General features: G+C 43.2%; 1 protein-coding gene across 3 annotated transcripts in view; it reads left to right on the top strand.

Annotated features, from left to right (window-relative positions):
• Positions 1 to 20,373, top strand: part of ARHGEF25 (Rho guanine nucleotide exchange factor 25) — a 517,568-nt gene that overhangs the window by 429,360 nt on the left and 67,835 nt on the right. For all 3 annotated transcript variants that reach the window (XM_075337091.1, XM_075337090.1, XM_075337092.1), the window contains one exon: positions 1,965 to 2,063. In XM_075337091.1, the coding sequence (XP_075193206.1) occupies positions 1,965 to 2,063 (99 nt within the window). The remainder of the gene's footprint in view (positions 1 to 1,964; positions 2,064 to 20,373) is intronic.

A 20,373-nucleotide genomic window follows, 5' to 3' on the forward strand; every position in this document is an offset into this window, starting at 1 on the left:
ATCAGTGCCAGGTTTGTGGCTGTGTACAAATGGAACAATATGTCCATGATTTCACTGCAACCACAGATCTGCCAAAGCTTTATCTCTGTGTGTGACGGGGCCTTAAGTAAAGCACGGTTTGTTGTTTTTTGGTTTTTTTTTAACTATTACAGGGGGGAACCTATAGTAGATTTCTTAAAGGAGTTGTCCCCTACTATAACAACCCCTTCTCAAACCCTAAGTTTCCCCTTTGTGTAGTAACAATACTTATAGTCACCTCCAGTGCCGGCTACAATCCAACTGTGTCGGCACTAGCTCTCCTGGGGCTCTTGTGACATTATGTCACACGAGCCCTGGGAGAGGAAGTGCCAACACTGCTGGAGCGGCACCAGTCTGGGCATGAGTATAAGGCTATGTGCGCACGTTGCGTTTTTTCATGCATTTCCGCAGCGTTTTGAGCTGCAGCGTTTTAATGCAAAATTGCATGCGTTTTGATTTCCAGGCAAAGTCTATGGCAATTAGGGCATTCTTGTGCGCACGATGCTTTTTAAAACGCTGCGTTTTTGGTGTCAAAAATTTGTCAAAATCTCTGCGTTTGAAGAAGCAGCATGTCAATTGTTTTTACCATTTTGGCAACGTTTTGCTAACATTGAAGTCAATGAGAATTATCAAAACGCATGTTAAAACAAATTTCTAGCGTTTTACATGCATTTTTGATCAAAACGCATGTTTTTTTGTCAAAATCAATGCATGCGTTTTTTGGCATGATAGTGAGGTCAAGAGGTTTCGACCTTTTGCCCTCACATCCAGCCCGACTTAAAAAAGAGTCAAACAATAATAGAACATAATTATTACATTTCAATTATCATTTTCAGAAAATTATCATTATAGTGTATGATTTAAAGGTTTGTTTTTTTTCATTTTTTTCCCGTGTTTGAATGTTCAAACTTCATTTAGTAGTGTCTTTGTATTGAAAACGCATCCCATTTTAAGTACTGGAAATGCATGTAAAACGCGGTCAAAACGCGGCAGAAACACATGCGTATTTCCAGCGTTTATCTGGTGAAAACAGGATGCATTCATTTCTGCAAGATACTGAACGCAACGTGCGCACATAGCCTAAAGGGTGCTTTACACGCTGCGACATCGCTAGCGATTTCTAGCGATGTCGCGAGCATTAGCATCCGCCCCCGTCGGTGGTGCGATATGTGGTGATCGCTGCGATAGCGAACATTATCACTACGGCAGCGTCACACGCACATACCTTGTCAGCGACGTCGATGTGACCGCCAAACAATCCATCCCTCAAGGGGGAGGTGCATTTGGCGTCGTAGCGACGTCACTGTGGCGTCACTAAGCGGCCGTCCAATAGAAGCGGAGGGGCGGAGATGAGCGGGACATAACATGCCACCCACCTCCTTCCTTCCTCATTGCCGGTGGACGCAGGTAGGAGATGTTCGTTGCTCCTGCGGTGCCACACATAGCGATGTGTGCTGCCGCAGGAACGACGAATAACGTCGCTACTCACCTGACAATGATATTTGGTGTTTGGACGACCTCTCCAACACCAACGATTTTGACCGCTTTTGCGATCGTTGAAGGTTGCTCGTACGTGTCACACGCTGCGATGTCGCTAACGACGCCGGATGTGCGTCACAAACACTGACCCCGACGATAAATCGTTAGCGATGTCGCAGCGTGTAAAGCCCCCATTTAGTCTTGTTATTATACAAGGGGAAAACACTGAGATGGAGAAGGGGTTGTCCTAGTAGTCATGTAGGAGCCAGTGAGCCATCCATATATTGTGGAAGAACACAGCCAATGCATACTTTTGCGTATGTTTCATGCCAGGGATTTTTACAAAATCCTTCAGCATTGTGTGATGCGAAAACGAGTTTTAACCCTTAGCACACATGACTCATACACTCCCACTTCTTGCAGTTTAATTAATTTCTCGACTCCTGTCTGTTTTTTTCTTTTCATAGGAATGGAAAGAGCATGAAAATCCTGACAAACATAACTTGCCCGACTTATCCTTCCTGTGTGACTTGCTTCAAGGGGCGACCACAGAACCCAATAATAAGGTAGGTGCCTCTCATATTGCAGCATGGACTCTTTGTATACTCTCTTTTTGCCTTCTGTGAGTATACATTAGTGTAATCCTTGTACAAGCTGTTACTTTGGGACTTTATTGTGGTATTATAGCATAGTGACATAAATTCTACTAGCTTTTTATGGTTGTGGAAAACATTAACTCCTGCTACAGCCGTGACTGAAGCTATTGAATTGTGAGCTTTCCATGCCTTTTCCTCCACTTGATCCTATACATATACCTGCAGATTTTTGCTGTCCATGGTGATTTGTTCTTCTGATATTTGTGTGGCCTTTTTTGTGATACAAATGTGTCAGACATGCCTGAAGACCATTATCTGTGAAAAACTCCCAATTTGTTGAATTTTTCCAGTCATAGCGTTGTTGTTTGCATATCTATCACTTAAAGGAAATCCGTTACCAGGTTTTTGCCACCTAATCTGAGAGCAACATAATATAGGGGTGTCACTTACTGGGCTGCTTACAGCAGATTTTATAAAATCACTGTTTTATCAGCCAGAGATTATCAATAGATGACTAGTAAACCTTCTGCCATGTAGTCCTCCATATTCATGAGCTTTGTATAACCCCGCTCCCACTATTGATTAGCAGTTTTCTGCCTATGCCCAATGTACACAGAAATATGCCACTGGTGGGGGCTATACAGAACTCAGCAAACAGAGAACTGCTAGATCCACTGCTGATTTCATTTTATTAAAGCTGGGAAGCCGCTCAGTAAGTGATATATGGCTGGAATCAGAATTTCTGCCCCTGCATCATGCTGCTTTTCTATTGGGTATAAAAAAAAAGCCTGGTGACAGATTCCCTTTAAAGGCTAAGGCACAGATCAGGGGCAGAAATTGCTTTGTCACATTAGTGTATAGAATTTTAGCACAGAACATTAATCTTCCCAAACCAAGGAGAAGCATCTAGTGGTTAATAACGTGTCTCTGAAATCTTTAACCTAAGTTCAGTTTAGGAATCTGCAAATCAGAACAAAAATAGCAAATTTAGTGGCATTACTTTACAAATTCTGTTGAGCCAGACATTGATTTAGGACAACCAGTGGAGTTGTAGATGGCTCCCCTGAGACAGGCAGCAGAGAAGATGGAGAAACTAATCTCTCCCTCTTCTCGCCACCTGTGATCCGATTCTCACGTATGAATGAATCAGACCACAGTATCATGACCCTTGGATCTCTCAGCAGAGTTTGAGCCGAGTGTCATTAGCACCTCACATCCGATTCTACACGCTAGTGAGACCCCGACGATCAGAAGGGAAAAACTTGTATTGACCTGCGCTGTCATCAAGAAGATGGAGTCATGCGGTTAAAAATTGGCTGTTAATTGAGCCCACTCGTTTTACAGTCGTAGACTTCTACATCAGGAATTTAAACATGTATATCTGTGACCTCCACCTAATAATCATATCTTTGACAATTGGCTTTTGGGTGAGAGTGATAAAAACAGTTCTGGGCATCACGACCAACAGTGTCCAGGGTCATTTCTCCATTCTTTGTGTTTCTCATGGCACAATGCTGCTATCTCTGACCACCATAGCACAAACAGATTACAAAGAAACCATATAACTCTGAAAATTATGGAAGAGCCTGTTTTTTTTAATTTACAGATATAGATTCTCTTGTATCAACATGTATTAGGGCATAAGAAAAAGCCCAGAGATGATATATTGTGCTAAGAAATATTTAATTTAATATAACACAAATTTAAAATAGAACAGTCCTTAAAATAAGAAGCAAAGTGCTATATTAAAGGGAATCTGTCACCACGTTTTTGCCAAATAAACTGGGAACAGCATAATGTAGGGACAGAAACCCTGATTCCAGCGATGTGTCACTTACTGGGCTGCTTAGTGTGATTTTGATAAATCAGCAGTAGATTATCATTAGAGGACTACTTGGCGTGCTGCTGGTAGTCCAGCATATTCATGAGCTCTGTATAACTGTTAGATCTGCAGCAAAGAAAACATTAATTTTATCAAAATCACAGCAAACACCTCAGTAAGTGACACATCGCTGGAATCATGGTCTCTGTCTCTACAATATGCTGCTCTCAGATAGGAGAGCAAAAACCTGGTGACAGATTCCCTTTAAATGCAGGGATACAATGCATGTATAATCCAGTGCAGCAGGATATCATCTTCATAGGAATAGACAGCAATGTAATAGATGCCATAGTAGGACAGGGTAAAATATAATCCCCTTAGGGTAACAATATTCCAGACAGAGGCTTACATATACAGTGATTGGTTACAGTGTGTCATGATCGCCTCCCATTCTCTAGCTGCATACCCAGATTGAGTCATTCAGTGGTTGAAGCGCTAAAAACAAAGATGGCCACAAGTTTTAACATCTCCTCTTATATATAAAAATGTGCAGAGATTTACGGATATTTTTTACTCTGAATGTGCTTTGTTCATATCGCTGATTGTGTGACCGTAGCACAGATTCTGGCCAAGTATTCTTGTATTATACGGGTGGCACTGGCTTGGCTTCTCTGATTTACTGTCTGTTTGTGGTTATGACGTGTGGGAAGCTGATACACCGCCATACATGGTGATATCATTATTTATTCAGTTTAGGTAATTTGTTTATTTTAAGCTAAAAACTAAAAATATTAAATTATTTTTGTCCAGTTTCCTTTAATGAAAGGTTCTGCAATCTATGGGAATGCAGAAAAGCTTTGGGCTCCAGTGCTGGATGGGAAGTTTGGAGATGTGGTGAGACTTTTGGGGGTTGTCAGAATGATAATCTAATGCATTCTTTAGGCTGCGATCACACATCACCACCGGGGTGCAGTTTGTTTTTTAAACCAGTATAGCCAAAGATGGACCTACTACATATGTTCACAGTAAGTATCAAAATTCAAAAAGACAAAGGTCAACGTATGGCACTTGCTTGCATACATTTTTAACTTATATGTCCGACACAAACATCATATATTAGGGAGGTACAAATGTGAGCCTACTCTAAGGGTGGCTTTACCCGCTACGAGATCGCTAGCCGATGGTAGCGATGGCGAGCGTGATAGCACCCGCCCCTATCGTTATGCCGATATGTGAAGATCGCTGCCGTAGCGAACATTATCGCTATGGCAGCGTCACACGTACTTACCTGCTCGGCGACGCCGCTGTGACCGGCGAACCGCCTCCTTTCTAAGGGGGGTGGTTCGCTCGGCGTCACAGCGACGTCACTAAGCGGCCGCCCAATCAAAGCGGAGGGGCAGAGATGAGCGGGACGAACATCCCGCCCACCTTCTTCCTTCCTCATTGCTGGCGTGTGGCAGGTAAGGAGAGGTTCCTAGTTCCTGCGGTGTCACACGTAGCGATGTGTGCTGCCGCAGGGACGAGGATCAACTTCGCCCAAGCGACAGCAGCGATAATTAGGAGAGGACCCCCATGTCAACGAGGAGCGATTTTGGACGTTTTTGCAACGATCCAAAATGGCTCCTAGGAGTCACGTACAACGAGATCGCTACAGCGGCCGGATGTGCGTCACAAATTCCGTGACCCCAACGAGATCGCTGTAGCAATCTCATAGCGTGTAAAGCCCGCTTTAGTAGAATATCTTTAAATGAAACCTCAAAGATTCACTCTGTACTCTATATTAATTTTAAACTCCCCCAACACAGTTTGCAGCCTGATCCACGTTTCAGATTTTTCTAGAGTATCTCTCCCAGTAATACAGGCTGGATGTGAGCATTGTATCCAGGATGCTGATGCCTTCAGTAGCTCACATATCAGCACAGCTTCTATTCTGTGCTTAATTCATGTTCCTCATAGTCTACAGCTCTTTTTTTCTTTCCTACGTGAGGCAGTGTCCCCTTTTTCTATGCCGTGGAGACGAGTACAACCACCTCCTTGCTGCTATCTCTGAGGCTAAGTTCAGACAACCGTGTAAGGCTATGTGCGCACAGTGCGTTTTTCGCGGCGTTTTTGCGCGTTTTTCGGGTGCGTTTTTGGCCTTAAAACTGCAGGACTTTGCTTCCCCAGCAAAGTCTATGAGTTTTCATTTTTGCTGTCCGCACACATGTGTTTTTTTTTACCTGCGTTTTTGAGTTAAAAAAAAAAATGGACATGTCAGTTCTTTCCTGCGTTTTTCTGCCCATGCAATGCATTTGAAAAACGCAGCAAAACGCAGAGATCAAAAACGCAGCAAAACGCAGCCAAAAACGCACCAAATCGCGGCAAAAACGCATGCGTTTTTTGATGCGTTTTTTCGACGCAGGTGCGTTTTTGTGCGTTTTAGCGGCCAAAAACGCACAAAAACGCAGCGTCAAAAAGACGCAGTGTGCGAACCTAGCCTAAACCATCGGGCTGCACTTGGATGACATATATTGGTTTTTTTTGCCTTCCTCTGGATCAACATGTTAGGCTACGGGTTGAACTAGATGGACTTAAGGCTACTTTACACACTGCGATATCGGTCCCGATATCGCTAGTGTGGGTACCCCCCCTTTCTAAGGGGGCGGTCCGTGCGGCGTCACAGCGACGTCACTGAAGCGTCACTGAACCGCCGCCCAATAGCAGCGGAGGGGCGGAGATGAGCGGGACGTAACATCCCGCCCACCTCCTTCCTTCCTCATAGCGGCCGGGAGGCAGGTAAGGGGAGCTTCCTCGTTCCTGCGGCGTCACACTCAGCGATGTGTGCTGCCGCAGGAACGAGGAACAACTTCGTTACTGCTGCAGTAACGATTTTTAAGAATGGACCCCCATGTCGCCAATTAGCGATTTTGCACGTTTTTGCAACGATGCAAAATCGCTTATCGGTGTCACACGCAACGGCATCGCTAATGCGGCCAGATGTGCGTCACAAAATCCGTGACCCCAACGACTCCGCATTAGCGATGTCGCAGTGTGTAAAGCCCGCTTTAGAGTCTCCCTTCAACCTTAAAAACTATGAAACTATGAGTGCAGTCAAATTTCCACAGGCTGACAGGATAGAGATCATGGGAGAAAAAATTCTCCAACTTCTCACCCGAGAGAATAGGGTCCATTATGCAAATCATACTGTGATCCAATTCTCTGAAATGAGGAGAAGATGGAGAATTTTCCTTACATCATCTCCATTCTGTCAGTTCGTCGAAATTGGACTGCACTTAGATGTCATCCGAGTGCAGCCCAGTGGTTTCCACAGACACACTGACTTGCATGACTGACTGCAATCTGAATATCGGATCAAACTCGGAAATGCACCGATTTCTTTTGGCTTGGTGAGAGGAAAGGATCGGTCATGTGCATGGCCGCAGAGAATAACATTGGTCCAAGTGCGATCTAATATATTGTCAGATCACTCAGGGATTGAAAATACCTCCATGAGCACGAGACCTTAGGGGTACTTCACACACAGCAAGATCGCTGCTGAGATCGCTGCTGAGTCACGGTTTTTGTGACGCAGCAGTGACCTCATTAGCGATCTCACTGTGTGTGACACTGAGCAGCGATCTGGCCCCTGCTGTGAGATCGCTGCTCGTTACACACAGCCCTGGTTCGTTTTTTTTATTGTTGCTCTCCCGCTGTGACGCACAGATCGCTGTGTGTGACAGCGAGAGAGCGACGAAATGAAGCGAGCAGGGTGCAGGAGCCAGCATCTGGCAGCTGCGGTAAGCTGTAACCAGGGTAAACATCGGGTAACCAAGGTGGTTACCCGATATTTACCTTCGTTACCAGCCTCCGCCGCTCTCACGCTGCCAGCGCCAGCTCCCTGCTCTCTGCACATGTAGCTGCAGTACACATCGGGTTAATTAACCCGATGTGTTCTGTAGCTAGGAGGAGCCAGCGCTAAGCAGTGTGCGCGGCTCCCTGCTCTCTGCACATGTAGCGACGTTATGATCGCTGCTGCGTCGCTGTGTTTGACAGCTAAGCAGCGATCATAACAGCGACTTACAAGGTCGCTGTTACGTCACAGAAAATGGTGACGTAACAGCGACGTCGCTGTCGCTATGTGTGAACCCAGCCTTACACTGAGGGAAAGATAGTGGAAAATAGGGAAAGCCATAACAATTGAGTAGCAGCTCGGATTGATTAATTTTTTGCAAAAGTAGTAGATAAAGAACTATAACAGACACCGCAAGAGCAAAATGGTAGAATGTTTTTAATGAAGGCTATTTAGAAAGTTGCTAAATTTTGCATTTAGGAAGCAAATAAATAATAAAAAAAAGGAATTCTTTGTGAAGGCGTATATAGATGGCAAAACCATATTCTACACTTGGATGACAAGAATAACAAACCAGTCAAGCCAGACATGTCTCTCGAAGCAAGGATCACCAAGTTACGACTTACTTACCTAGTTTGGACACATCATATGAAGAGAGTGATCACTGGAGAAGGATATCATGGCCGGAACAATAGAAAGAACAAGGTGAAGAGGAAGACCAGCAACTTGATAGCTTAATACAATCAAGAAAATGGTGGAGAAGACCATGGTGAACCTATCTAGGCTGCACGAGATCGATCTTCATAGAGAACGTTCATCGCAACCTCAGATCCCCACAAGATCTCCTTCTCTACTCTTCTCTTATCTCCTCTTCCCTCAATCGCGTACAAGATTTCTCCCATGCCTCCCCCATACTCTGGAACAGTCTACCTCAGAATATCAGACTCTCCCCTACCGTGCTTCAAGAGCAACCTCAAGACCCATCTCTTCCAACAAGCCTACAACCTACAATAACCCTCAGTCCAGTAGACCACTGCGCAACCAGCTCTGTCCTCCCCTATTGTACCATCACCCAGTCCCTGTAGACTGTGAACCCTCGCGGTCAGGGTCCTCTCTCCTCCTATACCAGTCTTTTGTATTGTTAATGATTGTTGTACGTATACCCTCTTTCACTTGTAAAGCGCCACGGAATAAATAGCGCTATAATAAATAGTAATCCATCAAGTCACCATGGTTCGAGATGAAGTTGAAGGCCGTTAAAAACAAAAAAAGCCTCTGTACAGTGGTTCCAGTAGAGTATACTTGCAGCATTCTTTCAGCTCTATATGGAATGATAATATCGTCTTCCACCAGGCTACCGGCGCCATATTACAATTCTGTATGAGGCCGATGTCTAAAACAGCCGTATGCATTCACCAATCACCAATTCCGATCTTCACATCATAAAAGAAGTGGAGCACATACTGTCCCCGGGCCCAGTACATTTATCTGCCGATAATCACCATGAAGCGTATAATATTAATCTTCTGTAGAGAGATACTGTCAGGCGCGTCTGATGAATTTACTGATCAAACAGATTTTCACAGACGCAGATTATTCCTTTGACTTCTAGGGTCAAATTATCTGTACATCTATGGCCATTGTCATTCATCTGATTGTTGGATATCCGCCATCGTAGTTACATTGTATTTCTCACTCATTTTAAAAACTAGTAAAAGTTCCTCAATCCTCTATAGACCGTTCACAAGACTTTATTTTTCTTGCTGCAAACAAAATAGCTTTTGGCACTTGCAACCCAGAAGGCAGCCATTCCCGCACGGCGACAGCACATTGCTCGGCCGCTTAGTTGCTATGGAAACTTTCCTTGAAGATAACATATTGCATATTACATTCACCATAACTGAGGCATAGTTTTGCCAGGTTTTTTTTGTCTGTTCTATTGTAAATATATTTTTTTTTTACTGAATTTGTTTAAATTGTTAATTTTACGCTAACAGTCAACGTTGCCTAATCACATAACAGATACTTTCGCAAATAGGGTAGAAAGGGTTAAATTGCCGCGCTGCTGTGCAATAAAGATGAATTCTGGACCTTCGATATGTGATTTTATTGAACGAGTTTCAGAGCAACCGCCTTCATCAGGATCATCACATTTACAGGTAAAGACAGGTGATGATCCTGATGAAGGAGGTTGCTCCGAAACGCATTGAATAAAGTCTGATATCGAAGATCCAGCATTCATCTTTATTGCACAGCAGCGTGCCAATTTAACCCTTTCCACCCCTATTTGTGATCACAAAGTATCCTCGATACAGGGGGCTGCAGCAGCTGTATTTCCAAGATTCTTCCTAATGGTTGTGTCTGACATAACCCCCCAGGTGAGCAAAACCTTAATCGCGGGTTCATCGTATCTCACAGATAAGACCCTATTCTTGCGCTTTTTGTTTTCTTATAACAGATACTTTAGCGTCTACAAAGTGATCCATCATGGCTGAGCGATTACAAAGATGGCCACACTATTCGTTTTACAGTAGATCTGTGCCTTACTTGGCTCATGATTGATGATTTAGCCTTTAGAGTGAATATGCGATCTTGGCGTCCTCAGCTCGTCTTCCCCAAAATCCTCAAGTTCGATTTCAAAGGCCAACTCCACGAAGTTAGACTAGGTTCACACACATACAGTGCTCTCTGCTCAGCTATACATTGGGGTTCTTATCAGAATCCATAAAAAACTAGATTCGATGGGATCCCTGATGGCCAAAATGGAGCAATTTATTTAGATGAAGTCACTTTGGACACTGTCCGGCCCCCGTCCTGGCAGGATTTGTCTTTTTCAGACATGTACAAAAACGAAGCAGACAGTTCCAGGCTTATGCCACTCCATAAATGTCACTGTCACTCTTCTATTGTAACCTTCGTGCTCCCCATGAGTAAGCATACTTGATGCCAGAAACGCGTTGGTGCTATGATTTTTTAATTGATTTGATGTACCAGTTTTATACATACTAGTACCCATAAAACATTAAAGACATTTTAATACACATTTGTTGAGCCTGACCGTTTTTTTTGAGATTTACAGGTTATCCCAGGACAGTGGCGAGCATCCGAGCCCCAAGAATCTATCTATAGTGAGCTGGCCATTTTCACCTTTATGAAGTTTTTTTATAGAGTTGTGCCTACATTTCCACAACTTGTCCAGGTTATTGTATTTCTATAAAACTCTCCATCTTAAATTAATAAATAAATTGGGTCTGATGTGACTGGTTTGCTTACTTTCTGACATCAAAGTCCCACTGTAATATCAATGCCTCCTCTTTATATCAAACCAGCTATGGATTTCCCCAGTAAGTATACTAGCCTCATCAAAACTAAGACTTGCACCCCGGGGCAATTGTTTGGTCCTCCCCATGCAGTTTGGGTAGTCATCATGTCACCGCTCATTCATATGCTATTTGCACACTTAGTCACGTGCTGACAAGCTGCTCTGCCCAACTCTCTCAATATTCAGTAAAAAACTGAAAGAGATAGGAAGAAAAGCCATTTGACACATGACCGTAAGTATGAAAATTGTATATGAGTGGAGTGGCCATGTGATGACTGGTGGAATTAGCGAGCAGAGATGAATCCTGACAGTAATTATATTACACACTGTTAGAACTTGGGATGCCACAATTCATTTTCATTGAGTGAGGCCATGCATGTCTAGTCGGCACGTGATTGCATGTATATAAATCGCATAATTGCAGTTTCATGACCTCCCACTCTCTCCGCCAACACCAGAGAATCCTGACAGTGTGTAATGTGCGCACTGTGAGAATTCAGAAATCTGCAGTCACATTGAGGGACACAGAGTGACTACAGACTTTCATAACAAACTTTGACAATCCCTTTAATGCTCACATATTTTTTGCACTTCTCATATCTTTATACAGGATGCAGCCAGGCTCATTAATGTAGGCCTTGTAAACTAGGGTTTTCGTTCCTGTGTGGTACACTTATATAGTGCTGGGCAGCCCGACTAATCTAATAGTATGGGCGTCATCAGTAGGCTGTAAGTCAGACACTGATTACCTACATGTGTGAAAGGCGTCCTATACAAGCCATTTGTGTACAATTTTAATACTAAGCAATCACCCCCTTCATGGAGTGGTACTGTGTGAGTGGTTGCTTCATCAGTGTTTTGCACCTGTTGCCTCCATCTTTATTGAGGGGTTTTGCTGCATCCTATGTGTGTATTTGATTCTGTGGCCTGGACAGGTAAACATTGTTGCCCTTTGTTCTTGTGAATTTTTCTGAATTTTTTGGGAAAAATTTGTATTCCTCTTTTTGTGGTTTACTCCTTTAATGCTCCTATCAAATAAAAAAAACAACATAATAACCCTTGTCAGACAGTACAATACTTTAATAAATAGGTTGTCCACTACTTTAACATTGCACCATCACATTATGGGTGTCAGGTCCAAGCATTCCTACATGAACAGTGTCCTGGAAAGTGGATTGGTCATCGTGGGCCAGTTGAATGGCCACCAAGGTCTCCGGATCTGACCCCTTAGACTTTTATCTTTGGGGTCATCTGAAGGCAATTGTCTATACTGTGAAGATACAAGATGTGCAGCATCTGAAACAACAGATACTGGAAGCCTGTACTAGCATTTCTTCTGCGGTGTTGCTATCAGTGTGTCAAGAGTGGGAGAAGAGGGTTGCATTGACATCCAACAAAATGGGCAGCACTTTAAACACATTTTATAAGTGGTCATAAAATTGTAAATAACTAATGAACGAATAACATTACGTTAAAACCAAGCACACCATTGTTTTTCTTGTAAAATTCGCAATATGTTTGATGTGTTACATGACCCTCTTCCCATTGGAAAAAATAAAGTTGGATCCAAAATGGCCAACTTCAAAATGGCCGCCATAGTCACCACCCATCTTAAAAAGTTTCCCCCTCCCATATACTAATGAGTCACAAACAGGAAGTTGATATCACCAACCATTCCCATTTTATTTAGGTGTATCCATATAAATGGCCCACCCTGTAGTTTGACATCTGACACTCCCACCAATCGGCTGCTCTAGGTGGCGATGGAAAACTGCACCTAAAACGGCATTTCTTGGCAGGAAAACGCTGCGGAAAAATGTGCTTTGTTTTACACTTTTTTTTTATATACATTGAGATAGGGAAAACGCTGGGGAAAAAGCAGAAACAATTGACATGTCGATTGTTTAGGGCAGTTTTTTTTCTACATCAAAATCTGCAAGGAAAAAATCTGCAAAGTGGGCACGGCACTTCAGGATTCCCAAAGATTTTGATGCGTTTTCCCTTGAATATTGATTAAAATCTGCAAGAAAAAAATGCATCAAAAATGCAAAAAAAACGAAGCATGGGCACACAGCCTTAAAGGGAACCTGTCACCACGTTTTCGGCCTATAAGCTGCAGCCACCACCACCGGGCTTTTATATACAGCAATCTAACATGCTGTATATAAGAGCTTAGGCCGGGGGTATAACATAAAAAGCACTTTATAAAACTTACCTAACGGTCGTGCTGTGGGCCTTAAGGGCGTCTCTTTTGTCCATCTTTGTGCTCCTTCTTCTCTAGCCGCGGTGCATGACAGGTCCGACGTCATCTACACTCGCCGGCATTTAGGTCCTGAGCAGGGCAGATCAAAGTATTGCAGTGCGTGTGTGCAGGACTGGTGAGTGTGTATGACGCAGCTGCATCATGCACCCGCAGCTTCTGAAAGAGGATGAAGATGGCCGAAAGAGGCGGCGGCGGCACCGGAGAACGGAGACGCCCATAAGGCACACTGCAGCGACCGTTAGGTAAGTATTAGGCTATGTGCGCACATTGCGTATTTGCATGCAGTTACGCTGCGATCTGCACTGCAGCGTAACTGCATGCGTCCTGCATCCCCAGCATAATCTATGAAGATTATGCAGGAGACGTGCGCACTTGGTGTATTAGAGCGCAGCGCTTCGGCTGCTGCCCGAAGTGCGAGTTCTAAGAAGTGACATGTCACTTCTTTCCTGCGCTCTGCCTGCATCCCCCGCTTTGTCTATGGGAGGGGCTGCACTCAGAGCGTATGGAATCGTTTTGGGTTTTTTTCCACTACAGACTCTTTCTGCAGCGATTTGAAGCGCACGTGTGCTGTTCAAATCGCTGCAGAAATTTCTGCAGGGCCAGTACGCAACGTGCGCACATAGCCTTATAGTGTTTTTTATGTTATACCCCCGGCCTGGGCTCTTATACACAATATGTTAGACTGCTGTATATAAGAGCCCGGTGGTGGTGGTTGCAGCTTATAGGCCAAAAAAGTGGTGACAGGTTCCCTTTAATCTTTTGTAGCAGTTTGGACTTCTAAAGCGCTTCTTAAAGGGGACCAGAATAAAAGATACTTGGCTGAAATGACCAAGCCATAGCATTTCCCAATTTTGCCTTGGTCTGTCCTGGCACACTCTGTAGCTCCTGCTACAGTCCTGCAGCGTGTGTGACAGCAGCAATATAATATAACCCTATGACAACCTTCAATATACCATGACTTATTTACATGGCTATACTGTTACGGTTACTGTCCATATTCAGCATCCATTCATCATGTATAGTTAATGTGGTTAGTACAAAAGAGATAATGTGACCACACACAATGTTCTGTAATACAAAATTTTAGATCTATATATAACTAAATAGGACTAATATTCCAGAGACTTTATACATCCAGCGCATTCAACTAACAAACTACAGAATCCAGCGTCCATAAAGCCGTCATCCCAACTCCATGACTGAGCCCTCTGTCACACTGTAACGGACGCTGATTATAGTGGGGCATGCACTTGGTGTTGTCTATCAATTACAGATACAAATGAGAGCTTGTTTAGAAACCATATCTATCGAGGGATATCGAGCTAATTGGCAGATATCCTACTCTCTGCTTCTGTGTAATGTGGAGACATTAATTATTCAGAGCATAGGTCCAAGGCCAACACCATCTAGTCCTTGGTCTAGGCAGACTGTCTGTCTCAGATTTATCATATGCACTGTACTTTTTACCATTATCTTAATCTTTGCTCATTTAAAGTACCGTGTTTCCCCAGAAATAAGACACTTTGTATTATTTTTTGCACCGAAAGATGTGCTAGGGCTTATTCTCGGGGGAAACACATTTGGGGTAAAATTACCCCCTCAAAAAAGCAGACCCCCCCCCATCCAAGGAGAATCATACTTACTAGACCCCTGAGGTTTGCGTCGCTCACAGGTCTTCCTGCGATCGTCGGCGGGCACTCCCAGGAGGTATGTGCCACGCAGTCCTCCCCTGCTTTTGACCAACACACTGACATATATCAGATCACGCATACACACACTCTACCTCATACACAAATACATCAGATCGCACACACAATCACACATCCGATCGCACACACACATCAGATCGCGCGCACACACACACATCAGATCGCGCGCACACACACACATCAGATCGCGCACACACACACACATCAGATCGCGCACACACACACACACATCAGATCGTGCACACACACACATCAGATCGCACACACACACACATCAGATCGCACACACACACACACATCAGATCGCACACACAAACTCACCACATCCGGCGATACCAATTGCTTCTGATGTGTGTGTGTTTGTGTGTGATCATGTGTGTGGGCGTGTGATCTGCTCTGTGTGTGTGTGTGTGTGTGTGTGTGTGTGTGTGTGTGTGTGTGTGTGTGCGCGATCAGATTGTCCATTTTGAAGACCCATTTTACCCAAGCTTTAAGTTCCTGGCTTATGTCTTAAGATGTTGCTTCAGCATTACCACATAATCTTCTTTTTTCATGATGCCATCTATTTTGTGAAGTGCACCGGTCCCTGCTACAGCAAAACAACCCCACAACATGATGCTGTCACCCCCTTGTTTCACAGTTTGGATGGTGTTCTTAGGCTTCAAAGCTGCTCCCTTCTTCCTCCAAACGTAATAATGGTCACTATGGCTAAGCAATTCAATTTTAGCTTTGACAGATCACAGGACATGTCGGCAAAAATTAAAATCTTTGTTCCTGTGTTCATATGCAAATATTAATCTGACTTTTTTATGTTTCTTTTGGAGTAATGGCTTTTTCCTGGCAGAATGGCCTTTCAGCCCATGATGATACAGTACTGGTTTCACTGTGGATAATAACACAATCATACCAACTTCCACCAGCATCTTTACAAGATCTTTTGCTTCTGTTCTTGGGTTGATATGCACATGTCTGACCAAAGCACATTCATCTCTGGTACACAGAATCCATCTCCTTCCTGAGTGGTATGATGGCTGGACATTCTCATCCTTTTTGTACTTGCGTATAATTGTTTGCACAGATGAATAAAGCACCTTCAGTTATCTTCAGATTGCATCCAAGGATGGACAAGACTTGTGCAAGTCCATAATTCTCTTCCTGAGATCTTGACTGATTTCTTTTGACTTCCCCATGATGCTACACAAAAAAGCAGTGTGTTCAGGTGTGCATTAAAATACATCCACAGGTGTGTCTGTAATTAACTGAGATGTTGCCAATAAACTTATCAAAAGCTTCCAAAGACATCATCATATGGTCAGTCCCATATTGTTTAAAGGAATAGTACTCTAAAGGCCCATTTACACACAACGATATTGCTAACGAGATATCGTCAGGGTCACGGTATTGGTGACGCACATCCGGCCTCGTTAGCGATGTCGTTGTATGTGACACCTTTTTGCGATCAGTAACGATTGCAAAAAGGTGTCAAATCTTTCGTCATTTACACGTCGTTCATTTTTAAAAAATCGTTCCTCGTTTGGAACGCAGGTTGTTTGTCATTCCTGCGGCAGCACACATCGCTATGTCTGACACCGCAGGAACAAGGAACAACATTGTACCTGTGGCCGTCGGTAATGGGGAATGAAGGAGGTGGGTGGGCTGTTCCGAACGCTCATCTCTGCCCCTCCGCTTCTATTGAGCGGCCGCTTAGTGATGCCAAACGAACCTCCCCCTTAAAAGAGAGATTGTTCGGTGGCCACAGCGACGTCAGTGAACAGGTAATTGCGTATAACGCTGCCGTAGCGATATTGTTCGCTACGGCAGCAATCACCCCGTGACGCGCCACCGACGTGGGCGGGTGCTATCACTCGCAACATCGCTAGCGATGTCGCAACGTGTAAAGCCCGCTTTAGTGTATGACTTTGCAGAAAGTAATAAAAATGCCTTTAAACAATTCTCTCTCTTTCTCATTATTCTGGCATATGGCCAATACAAATAATTTTGGTTCCTAATTGACCTAAAACAGGAACGTTTTATTCAAATTTCATGTCAGATAGTGAGAAAAACATGCAGATGTGTCACTTGCCCGATTATGAACTGATGGCATTTAGGAGCCAATATAGAGATAGTGTTACCTTGCAAAGTGGAGAGTCAAACAGTTGGACCCCAATTGTACAATTGTACTACACTGAGCATGAAAAAACGATTATATGATTTGCATCTAAGCAGTGTCTATGAGGCAAACTGCAATAAGTCTGAGATACCACGAGTCAGCTAGACTTCTGATAGTATGGTGACAGCCTATAGCGGATATAACCCATGTAAAAATGCTTACTGTGTTTCTCTGAAAATAAGCCTTACCCCAAAAATAAGCCTTAGGGGCACTTTGCACACTACGACATCGCAAGCCGATGGAACGAGGAATAACATTGGTCATTTCCAAATTATGGAAATGACTGACGCTACACCGATGATACGATTACGACGATTTTGCGCTCGTTAATCGTATCAAAAAGGCTTTACACACTACGATATCGCGTGCGACGCCGGATGTGCGTCACTTTCAATTTGACCCCACCGACATCGCACCTGCGATGTCGTAGTGTGCAAAGTGCCCCTATGTCACAGTTCAATAATGAAGTGTCCATGCTGCTAAAAAAAAGTGAAAGAATACTGCAGGACACTTCATTATAGAAAGCAGATAGTTTATGTAAACTTCTGGTGTCAACTGTATGGGGAAATAAGTATTGAACATGCCCCAATTTTCTATGTAAATATATTGCTGCTGTTGACATGAATTTCTCACCAGATGTTGGTAATAACCCTTCTAATCCACACAGGCAAAGAAACCAAACCATTGATGTCCATAAATTAAGTTATGTGTAATAATCTCATGATGGATAAAACCAGTGGGCTATCTCAAGACCTTTGCATCTTGATTGTTGTAAAACATACTCTTCACATTAAGAATTTCTAAACTACAGAAGGTTCCAGTGACCACTGTTAGGCCATAATCTGGAAGTGGAAAGAACATCATTTCACCATAAACCAGCCACGATCAGGTGATCCCTGCAAGATTGCAGACAGAGGAGTGAAAAGAATTATCAGAAGACTTGTCCAAGAGCCAAGAATCACATGTGGAAAGATACAGAAAGACCTGGAATCAGCAGGTAGAATTAATTTTGATTCAAAGAAAATAATAGGTAATGCACTCAACCTCCATGGCCTGTATGCACGCTCACCATGGAAGACTCTATTGCTGAACAAAAAGTATATTCAACTTTATATATTAACCCCTTTACAACCTAGGGCACCATCTTGGGGCACCAATGGGTTGTTATGACAGCAGGGGCTCAGCTGATGACCCCTATCGCTTTCATGACGTGCTCCCTATGAATGCCTCCATTCACAGGAGATCAACATTTCTGCTGTTCAAAGCGATACAAAAACATCGCTCTAAACAGCCGAAGCGATCGGATAGTGCAGGCTTTTTAAAAATAATTAAAAATAAAAAAACTAAAACTTTGGTCCCATTGAAAATAAATCAATAAAAAAAACAAAAAAGCGTCAGCTCAAGATGTAAAAAATAAGCTATCACACAGGCCCATTTCCTTAAAAATGAGTATGATACAGTTCTCAAAAAATGGCAACAGCTACACAAGATATTTTTGGAGGTACCAGGTACTTGTTGGATATGCCAAAGATCTGTGGGTTCAATGCTCTACATTTGGTGGACCTATCCAGGAGTTAAGAAGTTATAGGATGATGATTTTTCCCTTTACAACCACCTTCATCATGTGGGAGTGGAGCCCTCGCTAGAGATAGCGCTTTTATCCTTGTTTCCAGAACTTATCCCCAAGGCCCGGAGGGACCTGCTCTCATATCTTATGATTTCAATGTGGCAGATCATACTTAGGCTTTGGAGATCTGCACATACATGGAGGAGGGTAGATTGGATGAAGGCGATGCACAAGTTGCGACACCTGGAGGAGCTGAGGTAGTTTGACGACAAGATGGATTCAGCATTCTTTGCTACGTGGTATCCGTAGCTCCAATTTAGAGAGTCACAACAATTTCAGCCTTAGCTGGACCAGGGCACCCTAACATAAGAGACCATCTTGCGGTGCTACGGGATCTCTTGGCGATGAGGAGGTACAGTGCGGCATCATAGGCTCCTTCCTTCCCTCCATTCCTTCCCTCCCTTCCTTATCCCCTTCCTTCCCTCCCCATGTATGCATCTGTCCTGCGTACAATTGTTTAATTATAGGGACCCTGTGTCCCACTATTCACGAATATCTTAATTTTGCTTTGATTTCCTCATGCTCATCAATCAGTATTTTTTACACAAAGTACAGGAGTGAATGTTTAGCTAGTGATTCGCATTACGCGTGTATACCATTCCATGAGCATTGAACTGTATCTTGTTTTCTTGTATTATTAAAAACAGTAAAGAAATATTAAACATAAAAATGGGGCAACAAAAGTGCAATTCTTTTTTTTTTTTCAGAAATTTCAGAATTTTTTTCCACTATTTAGATAAAAGGAAAACTACATGTTTGGTATCTACAAACTTGTACTGACCTGGAGAATCATACTGCCAAGTCAGTTTTACCACATATTTAACATGGTAAATAAAAAAAAGAAAAACAATTATCCATTTACACTTTTTTTTTTTTTTTTTACAAAATTCAAGCCCTCATATGGCTATATGGGGGAAAAATAAAAAAGTTATGACTCTTGGAAGAAAGAAGGAACAAATGAAAACGAATAAACGGAAAGTCACAGGGGGTGAAGGGGTTAATGTTTGCTCAACATTTAGATAAGCCTGTGAAATGCTGACAGAATAAAGTCTGGTCACATAGTCCAAAATTGAACTCTTTGGATGCCATGATACACACCATACCACACCAGGCTAATAGGCACAAGCATATCACCCCAAAAATACCATATCAACAGTGAAGCTTGAGGTGGGAACATCATGGTGTGGGATTGTTTTTCAGCATACGGCTGTGGCAAACTTCATGTAACTGAAGGAAGAATGAATGCACGATGTACCGAGACATTCTTGATAAAAATCTGCTGCCGTCTACTAGGATGATCTAGATCAAATGAGGGTGGACATTTCAGTAAAACAATGATCCCAAACGCACTTCCAAGGACTGTCACTTGGTTTCGGAGAAAAAAAATAAAGCTGCTAGAATGGCCCACCCAATCCCCTGACCTGAATCCAACAGAACATTTATGGAGGGAACTAAAGCTCAGCATTCATAAAAGGAGCTCCAGGAACCTTCAGGATTTGAACATTGTTTCTGTGGAAGAATGGGCCCAAATGACACCT

This window comes from Anomaloglossus baeobatrachus, chromosome 2, assembly GCF_048569485.1.
Source record: "Anomaloglossus baeobatrachus isolate aAnoBae1 chromosome 2, aAnoBae1.hap1, whole genome shotgun sequence".
In the NCBI taxonomy this organism is placed as follows: domain Eukaryota; kingdom Metazoa; phylum Chordata; class Amphibia; order Anura; family Aromobatidae; genus Anomaloglossus; species Anomaloglossus baeobatrachus.